This window comes from Malurus melanocephalus, unplaced genomic scaffold (assembly GCF_030028575.1).
Source record: "Malurus melanocephalus ecotype Western Australia unplaced genomic scaffold, MMel_1.1 scaffold_49, whole genome shotgun sequence".
NCBI lineage: Eukaryota > Metazoa > Chordata > Aves > Passeriformes > Maluridae > Malurus > Malurus melanocephalus.
In genome coordinates this window covers 406282-420515 of record NW_026623281.1, presented here as the reverse complement: position 1 = coordinate 420515, position 14234 = coordinate 406282, and the positions used below count along the sequence as shown (strand labels likewise).

Below are 14234 nucleotides of genomic sequence, written 5' to 3'. Positions count from 1 at the left end.
CTACTCTAACTGCATTGCTACAGGCACATAGTTTATTGGCCATGCCTGTGTCGCTATTTTGTTCTAAAGCATACACTTTGCTGGGTTCTTAGTAAAGAGTCAGGAAAAAAGTACTCCTGCTATATTGTAGCTCTAGCCTGGTATTTCAACATGGTATATTGCTTCCTATTGAACAGGTAATTGATTTCTCTAAGACTGATTTCAGGCCTTTTCAGCAGTATGTGGGCTCTCYTAGTGACTATTTTGTATAGATTCTAGGTTGAACGTGAGGATATAAAATAATATGCATATTTTAATTTTCTGTGTGTTTTGAAACTGTTTTTTTGCCGCACAGGCAACAGAGGTTGCTAAACAAGTATTTTTGCAGTAAGGAAATAATCCTGTGTCATAGGTGAAGGTTTGTTTAACTCATCATACCTGCAACTCAGATTATTGTAATRGAGGCAGAAACTACTGACTAAAACACTTTGTCTCATATTGTTTAAGGAATCTGGTTTATAATAATGGAATTTTTTTCTGGTCTTGACATCTATGAATCTCTTAGGTTTGTCTTGGATATTGCAGCTGAAATGAACTCCAATTCCTAAGCATATTTTAGTCATCCATTTAGAAGCAGAAGGCTGAGAGACTCAAGAGATCCTTCATTTATTTTATCTGTATTTTTTTTTTCTCTGATTAGAGAAATTTTCTGCGTAAATGAAATATTTGGATACTTAATTTTTTTTATAATTTGTAAAACAGTAGATGATACCCTATTCTGGTCAGATCTCATAAGATCTCTGGTCAAAGATGAGTTACATGATGGGGAGAAAGTAGCAAGCATTTCCGTAGCATTGTGTTTAGCAGTTTACTATTAACTTTAGCAGACAAGATCCATGAAATGGGAATTAAAAGATTTACATCAGTAATACATGAGAAATACATCAGCAATGCATCAGAAACTTACCCTATCTTAACAGCTGATTATATAATTTAAATCTAAGACACTTTCATAGGTATTTCATAAGAAAAGAAATTCTTCCTCTCCACTTRTATAAAACACATTCACAAATATTGATGAGAATATAGATGAGAAGCTGGCCATGAGCCAGCAATGTGGATTTACAGCCCAGAAAGCCAATTGTGTCCTGGGCTGTATCCAAAGCAGCGTGGGCAGCGGGGCAGGGGAGGGAATTGTGCCCTCTCCCCCATGCTTGTGATACCCCACTGGAGCACTGTGTCCAGCTCTGGGACCCTCAGCACAAAAAACATGTGGGCCAGGTGGATGGGTCCTGAGAAAGGCCATAAAAATCGTCAGAGGGGTGCAAGAGCTTCCTGTGAGGAAGGGCTGAGGATTGGAGCTCAGCCTGGAGCCAGCAGGGATCTGGGGAGCCTTTATTGTGGCCTCTCGGTACCTGAAGGGGGCAGACTTTAAACAGGACCTGCTACAATGGAAGAAATGGTTTTAATATAGAAGCGGGTTATTTAGGCTACATATGARGAAATTTTTTGCAATGAGTGTGGTGAAACACTGYARTGGGGKGCCCAGAGAGGTGGTAGATGCCCCATCCTGGGAGACGTTCAAGGTCAGACACACAGGGGTCTGAGCAACTGATCTAGCTGAAGAATATCCCTGCTCATTTCAGGGAGGGTTGGGCAAGATGACCCCTAAAAWTTCCTCCCTACCCAAACTATTGCACGATTCTATGAAAATCACATAAAATGAAATAAATATAGCAATGTAATAGCAGATCTGTTTGTGCCTAGAAWACTGTAGGGTGCTAGAAAGAATTAATTTGCCATGTAATAATTGCTTTGGCTTTTTCARTTGAAAGCTAGTTCTATTTTGTAGTTAAACTGTCCAAGCAAACTCTCCAACTTTTTTTTTTTTTTTCCAAATTCTATTCTCTGATGGGAATTTTTAAAAATTATGTGGGCTGCAGCAAACGCAGAACTTCATCTATAATGATTTTCTTCTTTCACAAAAAATACTTTGAAGCCATAGTATTTTTCTTCTCTCATTTGATGTTTTAGTGATTAAAATGTGTCTTAATGCTTATAATGGTTTGAAGATAGAGGTTTTATTGCTAACTTGGACAATTTTCAGGTTTCATTTTGAAATGTGGCAATGGTCAACTTGTATAAAACACAATAGCTTCAGATGCATTTGAGAAGTGTAAAGCATTTGAGAGCAAGGTTTTTTCTCCTACCAGCCATTTCTCAAAAAAGTTCATCGGGAGTGGGGTGAGGAAAGGAGCTGATGAARAAGAGCTGGAAAGTTTGTGTCTGCTAGTAAAGATCCTCTCCTTCCCTCTCTACCAACATCTCTTTGGATAGGAGGGACCTGTGGGACCTACTGGAAGTGGAACAGAGAGATGTCTCTCACAGTTTCAGCAATATGATCCAAAATTATCATTTTCTAATTGCAAACGGGTCTGACATTTATCATTTTTAAGCTTCATTTTATTGCGTTTCATTTGGGTCCTTGAATCCATTTAGCAGGTTGTGATTGATTTTCAGAGCTCCCCACAGTCAGTAATTAAAAATAAACTTTTATCTATGTAATAGACAGGAATGCACTTTAACACTGCTTAGGAGTCTTAACAAGGTTACTTAATAAGACTATTTATAAGCTATCACAAGAATAAATACTTTATTTATCAACTTTCCAAGAATATTTCTGGATTTAAGCACAYTTTCCACATGCCCCTTTGTGCTTGAGGGGAACCTCTTATTCCATGAATATGGATGAGAATTGTGATGAGGTTTATATGTTTGTCAGGCTCAGTATTTCCTGAAGTTTCTAGAAATGAAAAATGATTTCTTGCACTGGAGTTGGGTAAAATAAATGTCAATAAAAAGACTGTATGAGTGGAAGCTGCCCTGTACCTTCCTGTAACAATTGCAATACCATGTTACACAACTTTTATGTAACTCCTGGCTGTACTCTCTAATAAAAATTATCCTTCAARCTTTAATTTTGTAAGCTGTGCAAATGTATAGCACACAGTGTACTTTTATTCATATGCYAAAGATCTGCAGCCAAATCATTTACTATCAGCATAAGGCTGTTTTAATAATTTAAGCCCTTAATCTTCTCTATTWCTTTCTGTTGAACACACTCTCTTAGTATCTGTCTCACTGACTTTGTAGTTCTCTGGAAATAGCTCTGCACGCAATCTGATTTCAACATAAAAATGCTATTTCTTTGTAAAAATACATGTTTTTGTAGTGGTTGGAATGTAAGGTATTCCTATGGTTATAGACTGAGGGAAAGAAATATGGTAAATTTACCATTTTTAAGAAAAAATGTGTAATTTTCATGTTCTTCAGCTCAATTTTTTTTTTCAAATTAGGGTGGAGATAGGGAGTATTATTATAATAAAAGATTTTACGTCATTAAGATTTACCAATTTAATCAGGCATATACAGTCTACTTTATCCAGGTTATCAGATCTCTTGCCCATGATCTGTTATTTTTCACTAAGCAACGTGGGAGCTTGGAGGGCTGAGACTTTTCAGATCTGCATGTGTCTGACAGCCTGAAAGAGAAGGGCATGTGCACCACAGCCACCGGCAGAAACCTCCGTGAGGTTTTTTCCCCTTAGYTTTCAGCCTGTGTGTCTCCTCCCATTCCTTCCTGCATAAACTAAGGCTTTTTGGTAGGATACATCAGTTATTAGGGAAATAAATTGAAAACAATTTGAAAAATACCTGCTAAGGATCCTTGAACAAATAAATATGGAAGAGKTTTTCAAAGGTATTTGGCATTTTGTGTGCTACCTATGTTGATTTAATTTTTCACTGTCATTGTGATATGCTGTGATAATTTGAATTATTCTTTGCTATAACTTTTTTTTGTTTTCTTTTACTACAGGTTTAAGATTTTTAAGAGCCCTTAGACTGATACARTTTTCAGAAATCTTGCAGTTTCTGAATATACTTAAAACAAGGTAAGACTTTTTCTTRCATGCTGATTTAGTTGCATTGGTGACAGAATGGAGTGGCTTAGATTTGGGGCCCTAGTAATATATGATTTTCTTTTCTGGGAAAAGCTCCCACTGAAAAGCCCATCTGTTCTTTAAATCTTTTTCTGCTGATGAATGGTTTGTCAGTGATAGCATCTTTTGCTATGTGATCAGTAGATTTTAATTAATGTGTTGTTACATTTGAAATATTGAGCAAAGTTATGTGTTGATAAATTAAAAGCAATTACAAAGCTTTGCACTGATTAAACCTTGCTTCTTTCCATATAATCAGTCCGTGTTCTGCTGTCTTGAAAAACCTAAAATCAAAATTAATTCAACAGATGACAGTTAAAAAGTATTTTCAGAAATTGTCATTGTGGCTCTTCCWGGGTTTTTGAACTGAGCATCCTTTTTCACATCAAAAACATATTAAATTACACTGAGCTTTCTTTATATTGTGTTCATTATCCTTAGTATGTCTTCCATATAATAATTAAAATACTCCAATTAACCTGGCTTACTTGTTCTTTGGCCTATTAACACATGAAAGTTGTGCAGGAAAAGCACAATTGTGGACAAAAGATCATTTTGAAGGAAATAAAAAGAAACATTCCCATGCCTTGCAGTTGARGACACATTTGTTTTTTCATCATTCTCTAAAATGGTCCAAGGGAAATAYTGAACCCACCTTCCAATAATTACTGTAAACTCAGTTCCATTCTGCAAATCTCTCCTCTCTGCACCAGTTGCTATGGATGTGTGAGGGCTTTGCATTCAGGTAAATCAATTTCTTGCTGTGATAATTTGTAGCAATGGKCAAATAGGTGCTGAAATTCATACACACTCAGAGTTAACCGCAGTTTCTTCAACTCTTCACCTTGAAATGACTCTCTTTGCTGTAAAACTCTCACRCTTTCTGTCTTTAGTTGTATCACTGAAAGGGAGGCAGTTCTGGTCAAACAAAGACATCAAAGAATGTACAGTGAAGTCCCACAGCACCGAATGCTCCAGTAGGGTAAAGGAGAATAGCATTTAATTTGCAGAACAACCTTGCCATAAGAAATGGCAGGCAGTGGAGAAGCTCCATAAACTGAAAGGATTTTGGATAAAAGCTAATAGCCCCTTCAGTAGTGGTGGATTTGTGAAATTCCAGCTCCATAAATGTGCATTAATCACATTCAGTACTCAGAGCTGGTTTATACAAGATTGACCTGCTCATTGAAATAGGCTTTCTCTGGTGCAGAATCTACTCTTACATGAGATATCATCATCTTGTTGATTATTTATATGACTGTCAAATGTAAAGCCTGTAAAGCAAAACTTTCTTATATGAGTGTTTCAATTTAGTCAATTAATCCTTAGCAGTTCATCTCTAAAATAATTTATTGAACTGAAAATTTGTCAGTCCCTCAAAACAGTTTTTTATGTCTCTCCTTGTTCTTGGTAATGCAACAGAAAGTCATGTCTCTTCTTTTTTTTTGTCTTTCTTAATAACCAAAAATTAATTAAAATTTGGAATGCTATATATAATTTTTTAATGGGTGTGTCAAATTAAGATAAGTTAATGCAATTTATTTTAGAAAARTTTGTGGTTACAGATGACAAATTTGATTGTGTGATTGCTTGTTGTTTCTTTTTTTTTTTAAATGTCTTACATGACTTTAGCTTATAGAAAGCAGCAAGCTAGAAAATTCATTTATTACTGCTACTGGTACCTTCAGTGAGAAATTTTCATATTTTCAGTGTGTTCTGTAGTACCATCAGAACTTCAATTCATGTGCTGCACACGCATTTTCTGTTACAGTACCAAACTACTGTTTAATTGGGAGCTTCTAGTTCTGAATTATTTAGCTTCCTAAAGAAAAAAAGCATGCTGAGCCTCTGTGGTTAATGGAGAACCTTTAATTTTGCCCAAATTAGAGCAGTTAAACTAGTAGTCTCAACAAATCAAATTTTATTTAAATAAGATTTACTTCCCTAAATTTAAGCAGTGTTTGCAGTTACATACCGTGGCCTTAAACCTGTATTATTACTTTTAAGTCTTTTACTGTATGTTATACTTTTGCCCAGTTGCTGCAACGTTATTTTGCTCAGGGATGGTTGAAAATCTTCTATAATTAATAATAATAATAATCATATTATTAACACAATGAGCAGAAGGGCCATTCCAAAAAGTGGAATCCTGTGCAAGAAGCTGCACAGTGCAGAAATAGAGGCAGTAAGGAGACTAGGTAATTATTAGAATATCTGAAAAAAAAGCTAAATATATTTTAAAATATCTGTAAGACAAAGCAAAATTTTGATGTGGCACTTTAAAAGACTGTGTTCTGCCATGGACCTGTTTGTTTCCCTAATTTGAAATGAAATGTATTTTACTCTAGATTTTTTGTTCCCATGTTTTCTGAAAGTGAAATCTACAGCTTTCAGTTGAAAATTTTGTCTCTTTCATTGTTTTCTAATATTTTTCAAAAAAACTACAAGGGCTTAGGCAGGGCTCACAGTAAGGGATTTTGCACAGATGTTGGAAAGAGCTTAAAGAGGGGGAAAATGTTTATGACTAATCCTTCATCTATATTTAGACTCTGGCAGAAACACAGGGAGTATTTCATAGAGGACAGACAAGGTACAGTGTTTAATAAATCTGCAAAAGTGAAATGAACCAAGCAAGCAATGCAAATAGTTGCTATTAATGGGTGTARCAGTAACACGAGGAGACCAACAGGCTCATTATTTTATCAGGAACACCTCAGGTTCTAATTTCAGAAGAAGGATGATATTTGACCTTTCATAATGGGGCTTTGCATCAGCATCACTCCTATGGTTTTATTTAATCCAGGAAGCCACTGGTTAGGGTCCTGTGCTGTAACTGAATGTTACCACCAAAAAAATACACTAATTATGTAAATTTTTCGTAAAGAGGTTCACAGGAGTTCATGCAAGCAGAATAATACGAAAAATACTTAGGACTTCATGCAGGAGCTGTAAAATACCTTAGGTTTTTTATTTTTTATTTGGGAATTGTAATTTTTTCATGTATTTTTTATGTATTTACATGTGAATAATTCTAAGTGCATAGCAGTGAAAAATGAAGAGATGAGTCTACTGAGAGGCAACCACATTATCTGTGCAAAAGCATTCTTTATTTCCATCAGTTTGTTTATGACTACATAACAAACTGTAGATGTAGCTAAGGTTTCTGTTTGTCTTTCTGCTCTGATGCACCGGGACTTTCTTTATAAGCTGTTTAAATTATGAAAATATGAACTCTCCAAAGGCAAAAGAATACMGATAAAAATACATATATATGCATAAACTTTGAATAAGGTTTTTAGGGGGTCTGTTTCTTTTTGGAAATAATCATGAGATTAAAGTATGCACTTTAATGTTACAGAGGTACCTATAAGAAAAGTGTGAAAAATTCTAGTCTGAGTTCCTCTTTGTTTTGTTCATTTCCAGTAATTCCATCAAGCTAGTGAATCTGTGCTCTATATTTATCAGCACGTGGCTGACAGCAGCTGGGTTCATACATTTGGTGAGTACATCTSGRARCTTCCTTGGCTCCTKCGGCTGGCTCTGAAAGGCTSTGGGAGCTCCTTCCATCCATGGGGWACGAGGAGAAGGGGTCCCGGCTCGCCCGGGTTGGGGAGCGCCGGGAGCCGGCAGGTGGCTGTGCGCGCCMGGGAACCCCGCCATCGCTGCCACCCATGGCACCCGGAGCCGCTCCAGCTGCGTCCAGCTGTGCAGGGTCCGATYCGTTCTTTGCTTCACTCTTATCAGGATGCACAGAGATTTGGAATGTTTCTATTTATGATATGTTTACCTTTCACATAGAACGGTATTTTCACACACCTCTGGGCAAGTATAGCATTTCTATCACAAAGACGATATAGCATTTCTATCACAACGATAGTATAGCATTTCTGTCATAAAGACAATATAGCATTTCTGTCATAACGACAGTATAGCATTTATGTCATAAAGACAACAGCTTTTTCAATTTTTGACCAAACAAAACACCACACCTCTTAAATATTACATTAAGACCAAGGGAGTGCTGTTTTCTAGGATTTGCATTTTTTTTTTTCTTCAGTTTTCAAAAAAAACTACTCAAACTTTTTACTGTGGAACAAACTTTAAAATGGCACACTGATTTCCCACTGACAAATTTATAATTTTGTCTCAAGAGTAACTGGGTTTTTGGAAAAATAATAGTTTACCRCTAAAGGTGCCCGTAATGTCATCAATAGCTACATAATCTTTTAAAACAAAAACATTGAGGACCATAWTTGCATTACAAGTGAGATTTGGTCTGAAAATATTCTGAACACAATTTTATTAAATGAACTTRCCTAACTACATTAGTAAGTTACGTTATTTAGTACTCCATGGAAAAGATGTATCCCATAAATTATCTGAGTAGCAAGGCTGTATATATTGGCAAAAGAACTGCAGTGCTCTGTTTGAGACAGGGCCAGGTTTTGTATTTGGTCAAAATAAATCACAGGAAAAGATTCCTTGATTTATGGAATTTATACATTTATGTTGTATGCCAAGTTATATATCTGCACACAGACATGTATGCACTTGCATATATGGGTGGAGTTACTTTGAGGTTAATTAGAGTTAAATATAATGAATATAATTTGTTATATATTTTCTTGTACATTGTAGGTGGAGAACTCAGGGGATCCATGGGAAAATTTCCAAAATAATCAACCGCTAACATATTGGGAATGTGTTTATTTACTGATGGTTACAATGTCCACTGTTGGCTATGGAGATGTTTATGCAAAAACAACCCTTGGTCGCCTTTTCATGGTCTTCTTCATCCTTGGGGGATTGGTAAAAATTCTTCTTTATCTTCTTCTTAATATTGCATTTACTTTAATACTTGATCCTTTATATCTCAATGTTGTAATTAAAGAAACAGTAATATCTGGAATATTAAATTAAAATCAATTATAAAACTTATAAATATGTTTAATATGCATTTTTCTTATAGATAAATATTTTGGCAGAACTTGTCAAATTAGTCCAGAGTTWGTCCAGAATTAGAATTTTTCTAATGCATTTAAATGAGTAATGCATGGGAATATATGAAGTGCCTTAATATTTCAACCTATAAAGTTATTTGTAGTCCTCTACTTCTTAGTCACTGACTGTAGTGCATTTTTGGAGGTTGCTATTGATATTTAAAGGCACTTTGCGGTTTCAGAAGTCCTACCCATCCTTCTGTGTTCCTTCCCAGAATTCCAACAAACACTGTGGCTTTGGACTGCCTTAAAGAGCAGCTTGCCTGATCCAGATGATGGCAAACCACATTCTCTTTAGTTTCAAACATCCTTTCATATCATGTAGTGCAATTTTGTCTCACGATTAATCACGTAACCRTAACCAGTACCCTTTTATATCGGCAATTTCTCATGTCCCTTGTCCTGTATGTAACACCCAAGTTACTACTTGTCTTGTCAACATCCCATTATTTGTCAATAATAGTRATATTATAGGACCTCTTGCAATGTTCTCTAAACCTGCAAAATTTATTTTAGTAGTTAGTTTAGTAGTTAGTTTAGTGGTTACAAAGGTAAATGCTTTGTGAGTGACTTGTAATGTATGTTGTGTACATACACAGCTGTGTATATTGTCATAAAGCATTATTTACCCTCACCCATTGATTTCACATATACATACATCTTACAGAGGTGCTATGTATATAACCAGTGCCCTGAATGCCATATATGACACACACAGATGTGTGGGAGCATTGCATATATGCATTCCCATCTCTGTTTATTGGCATGTGAAGACTAAGATCATGTCAAATGGCAGTAGCTCTTCGAAGTATCCAGCCACAAGGAAGATGTTTGTTGGACAAAACATGGCAGAAAAATTTTTATTTTCTCCTCAAAACCTTTTTTTCTATCACGTGTTGCTCCAATCCTTCTAAACCCAAGAACTTTTGGAAAAGTTTTTTTTTTTTTTTTCGTAGTGGTGGGGTGATTTTTTTTGTTTCTTGATGGGGAAATAGCCCCTGATTTCATCTTGTTTTTGTCTTCTTTTAAATTCTTATAATGGGTGGAATAGTTTGTATTTTAAAACAGAAATATTACAGTAATGATAATACTTGGCTTTGTTTTTTTTTTGCAGTGGGGCTTGGATAGGTTTTTTTTCCCCTTTCCTCTTCAGGAATAAATAGCCATAACTGCTTTTTTTTTGTGATCAGATACCAGTTTGAAGTGATTTTGTTCTTATTTTGTTTTGTGTGTCCATTTTTCCTCTTTTGAACATTTTGTTTATTTATAAGGTGTGTACCTTCTCCAAGACCAACTTTTACATTGAGCCCTCTTGTTTTGTTTGATCAGAACTTTTACATTTTTTTTTTWAAATTTTCTTTTGAAACAACTRCATAGATCTAATTCTTTTGCATTTTCAGATCTTAAAATATATATCTTCTGAAAATATTCATCATCCCCCTTTCTTTGGCCTCTCTTTTTAGTCTTTTCTTCTGTCTCCTATCTTCTTCTTAGGCCATGTTTGCCAGCTACGTCCCTGAAATCATAGAGTTAATAGGAAACCGCAAGAAATATGGTGGTTCCTATAGTGCGGTTAGTGGAAGAAAGTAAGTATCCCAAGAGGCTCTGCTGCCTCTGCTGCAGTAGAACACTCTCTGCATGCCATTTTCTTTTTTTTTTTTTGTGTTTTTGTTTCATGCATGTAGGCAATGTTTGCTCGCTACGTGCCAGAAATTGCTGCTCTCATCCTTAATCGGAAGAAATACGGCGGAACTTTTAACTCAACCCGAGGCAGAAAGTAAGTCTGAAAAGACCAGGTGTGGTTGTGTGACTCTAAAGAGCCCCTGAAGGTGGTAATAGCTGACTCACGGCTTACAGGGCTGTGCTYTTTGACATCAGATGTTACCACTGCAGAGTTGTCACACTCTAATTAGAGACCTGGGCTGTGCTATGGTACAAGTCACAACATTTTGTCCCTACTTGGAGAGAACCTGGRTGCCACCAAGCCTACACTGACATACTTTGTAAAAAGGGCTGCTATTACACATGCTGGTAMCTTATGCAACAAGGGGGAGTTGTTACCTCACCATTTTGGGCATCACAATATCGTGTGCTTTATCTCTTAACTAAGTGACAATGATAATTCACATGATTTCAGACAGCTCAGTTCTTCAGAAAACTTTGTTTTACTGTATGCAGAATAAGAGATATGTATTGGCTGTTTTATTCTGCTGGACTGACWGTGTGAGAAGTCTAATAGCCCTGTTTCTCAGTATTCCAGCAGCAGATTCAGATCTYATGTGCCTTTTTTTTGGCTTCCCATGGATATTGCAGACTCTCATGGTTTTAGGAACTGTGACCAGGGAGTTTAAAGCAATTCTCTTCCCCACACCACATTAAGCTTATCCGAAGAAGAGCAGGCGGTAGCCTTAATATCAATATAACATGGTAAAAAAATCAAACCCATATGACTCACTATTTTTGTCTGGTGGCAAAGGTTAAATTTTATTGGACAACATTAACTCATTGCATTTCTATCAAAAGCCTGCTTGTTTTTGTGACCAAGTTAAAACTAGCTCTTTCTGGCATTCCCAGCACCTGGACCTGCTGGGAAATAGCCTTTACTGAAATAGATGTGCTTGGTGATATAGTGCAATATAGCACAATATCACCTTTAGTGTTGTCATCATTTCATTACATATCATTGTTACATCCACTGGCAGAGGTATATTTGCCCTGAAACTTTATTCATATAGAGGGTCCTTTTCATGTAACATAAATAAAGTACTGCAAGAAATATCTCAAATGATTTGGCCCTCTCCTTACATAATTTTTAATTTGTTCTTTTCAAATCATCACCCGTGCAACATTTTATTGACGTGGATTATGGTATTATCAACTTATTTCTCCTCTCTGTGAAGCAGAAAGACTGTAAATGTCCCAGAGAGTTAATTCTAGAATATGGTCTTGTATCACTGGGTAGAGAAATCTAAGTTTTAATATTAGATAGTAATAGATATTAATACTCAAGCAGTTAGATAGTAAACTTCAATACATGCATTTATTGAGATACCCTCAAATGTCTAAGGTAAACTGTAAACACAAAACTTGCATCACTTACCTAGACAAATGAAATACCTTTATTTCTGAGAATGAGTAGTGTTAATTTCCCAAAATATTTATTTGTGACAGAGACTGGGACTCAGTTTCATATTTATATTCATACTTGGTTTCTCAAGGAGAAGTTTTTCAAACACATAAGTATACCCCTTTGAAAGCTCCAAAGGAGTTACAGCAGAGGGGAATATGGTTAAAACCTGGTTTACCCACAGGGTTTCTCTCTCCCCTTCCACATTGTCACTAGTACCCAGCATTGCTCAGATGTCTCTAAATTCAGACCTGATCTTCAGTCAGAACCCCACATCCTGAAAAGCTCACCTTCAGATCACAGGCTTCTGCTAGCTTTGGGGCGTGCTTCACTTTGGTTTTTCACCTTTTGTTTTGGTCTTTCTTTATATGCACTGTTTGTTTTTATCTCACTCTWTCATCAGTGCTTTCTCTACTGGTTTCTACCGCTCATGTAATTTGTTGCTTGAAACTCAGCTCTGTCATCAGCATACAAACTGTTCAATTTACTTTGTGCATTGTTTTCTCGTTCAATTATTAATTACTGAGTGGTTTAAAGATGTCCTTTGCTCATGTGGGTCTTTCATCAGAGAATCTAAGCTTGGGAACTGCACAGTAAAAAGCCATTAGCACTCCTTGTTTGATGTTGCTTTTGCAGTCAGTAGAACAAGATTGATGAAATGTTATGTTTGGCCAAAATTTAAGTTTTCATTTGGAATTCAGTGTTGAGAGAATGGATTGTCAGAACCAATAAGTTTTCCTTTGCTTGGGATATGGGCATGTGGTAGTAATTAGCAGTATAAGGTCTTTAGTTGAGCAACCAAGCATAGATTCTGGCAGCAAAAATAATGAGAAACTACAGTTGTTCTATTTCTAACCGCAAAAAGTTTCCAGATAAAATTAAATAAATTTCCAGTATGAAAACAGCTGCATTTTTGTGAAAGATCTCGTTTCAGCCCTTAAAACAGGAAATGTGCGTACTTTTTAACTTTCTACAAAACAGATAAATTCATGGAATCTGCTTTGTAGCATTTGYATATATGTTTATACATTGTCATGGTTTAACCCCAGTGAGCAACCAAGCCAGGAGACAGCACAACATGTTGCCTCATAAACTTTGTGGGTGTGCAATAACATGATTATTAAACATTTGGGTCAGAAATTAAAATCATTGTATGATTATGGACATTTTGAGGTTTTCTCTGAGTGACTTTAATACTATGGAGAGCCTTGCKATGGGATTGTAGCTGTGAAGGAGCTAGAATGTGTGCATAAGAATTATTGATACAAACTTTACTGACTAAAGAAGAGAAATAACCAATACACAAACAAGTTTAATCTCACATTTAATTTTGCTTTTCAGCCAATAAAATCCCCAGAGGATCATAAACTACATAGGATTCATTTTGCATAATAAATAAACCTATTTTTGTCTTAGATAAGACACATGCATACCAACTTTGGAAACAACTAATATATTTTGTATTTATTGATTTACTTTTGAATCGGGATTGTTCTTCTTTCATTTCTTTATTTATGTGTGCATATATCAGACTGGATTTTAATTCTGTAAAATAGTTTCCAGTTGAGATACTAGCTTATTGTAAATCAGCATGCATAAAGCTCTAGAAAGCATATGGAAAGAACATTTGTAAACTGATGAACTCAGTCTGGATAACTTACTGATTTTTTTTCAGTCTTTACATTGAATTAATGACTTTTAATTCCATGAACTAAATTATTTTTGTCTTTTTTATGCAAAACTGCTATCAAATCTAATGCAAACTCTTYATGAGGGCAGAGAGTAGAACTTTCCATGAATACATGTGTCAGAGAGAACCCTGACCTTTCTTGAGCAGGGAGCTTGGACCAGAKGAGCCACTGTGGTCCCTTCCAAACTGACCCATTCTGTGATTCTGTTCATGTCACTATAAACTGCTTGCTTTGTCATCATAGTAAATGTTTATGCTCGACTTCATTACAGATTCAAAAGGTTAAAAAAGAAAAATATCCAAAAGCATTATTGYAGTTAATATGTAAGATTAAAAATGTATTTTAATGAAATAACAGTTCTTTACTGTATAAGCTGTTAGAATGTCTTGTTTCTCTTCTCTTGTGATCTGCTCTGTTTCCCAGAGATTTCTTCAGA

General features: G+C 35.7%; 1 protein-coding gene across 19 annotated transcripts in view; it reads left to right on the top strand.

Annotated features, from left to right (window-relative positions):
• The window catches only part of KCNMA1 (potassium calcium-activated channel subfamily M alpha 1), a 380586-nt gene that overhangs the window by 238209 nt on the left and 128143 nt on the right, over window positions 1-14234 (top strand). For all 19 annotated transcript variants that reach the window (XM_057365171.1, XM_057365170.1, XM_057365167.1 and 16 more), the window contains exons 6-9: window positions 3857-3932; window positions 7404-7479; window positions 8619-8789; window positions 10475-10566. In XM_057365171.1, coding sequence (XP_057221154.1) covers window positions 3857-3932; window positions 7404-7479; window positions 8619-8789; window positions 10475-10566 — 415 coding nt within the window. The remainder of the gene's footprint in view (window positions 1-3856; window positions 3933-7403; window positions 7480-8618; window positions 8790-10474; window positions 10567-14234) is intronic.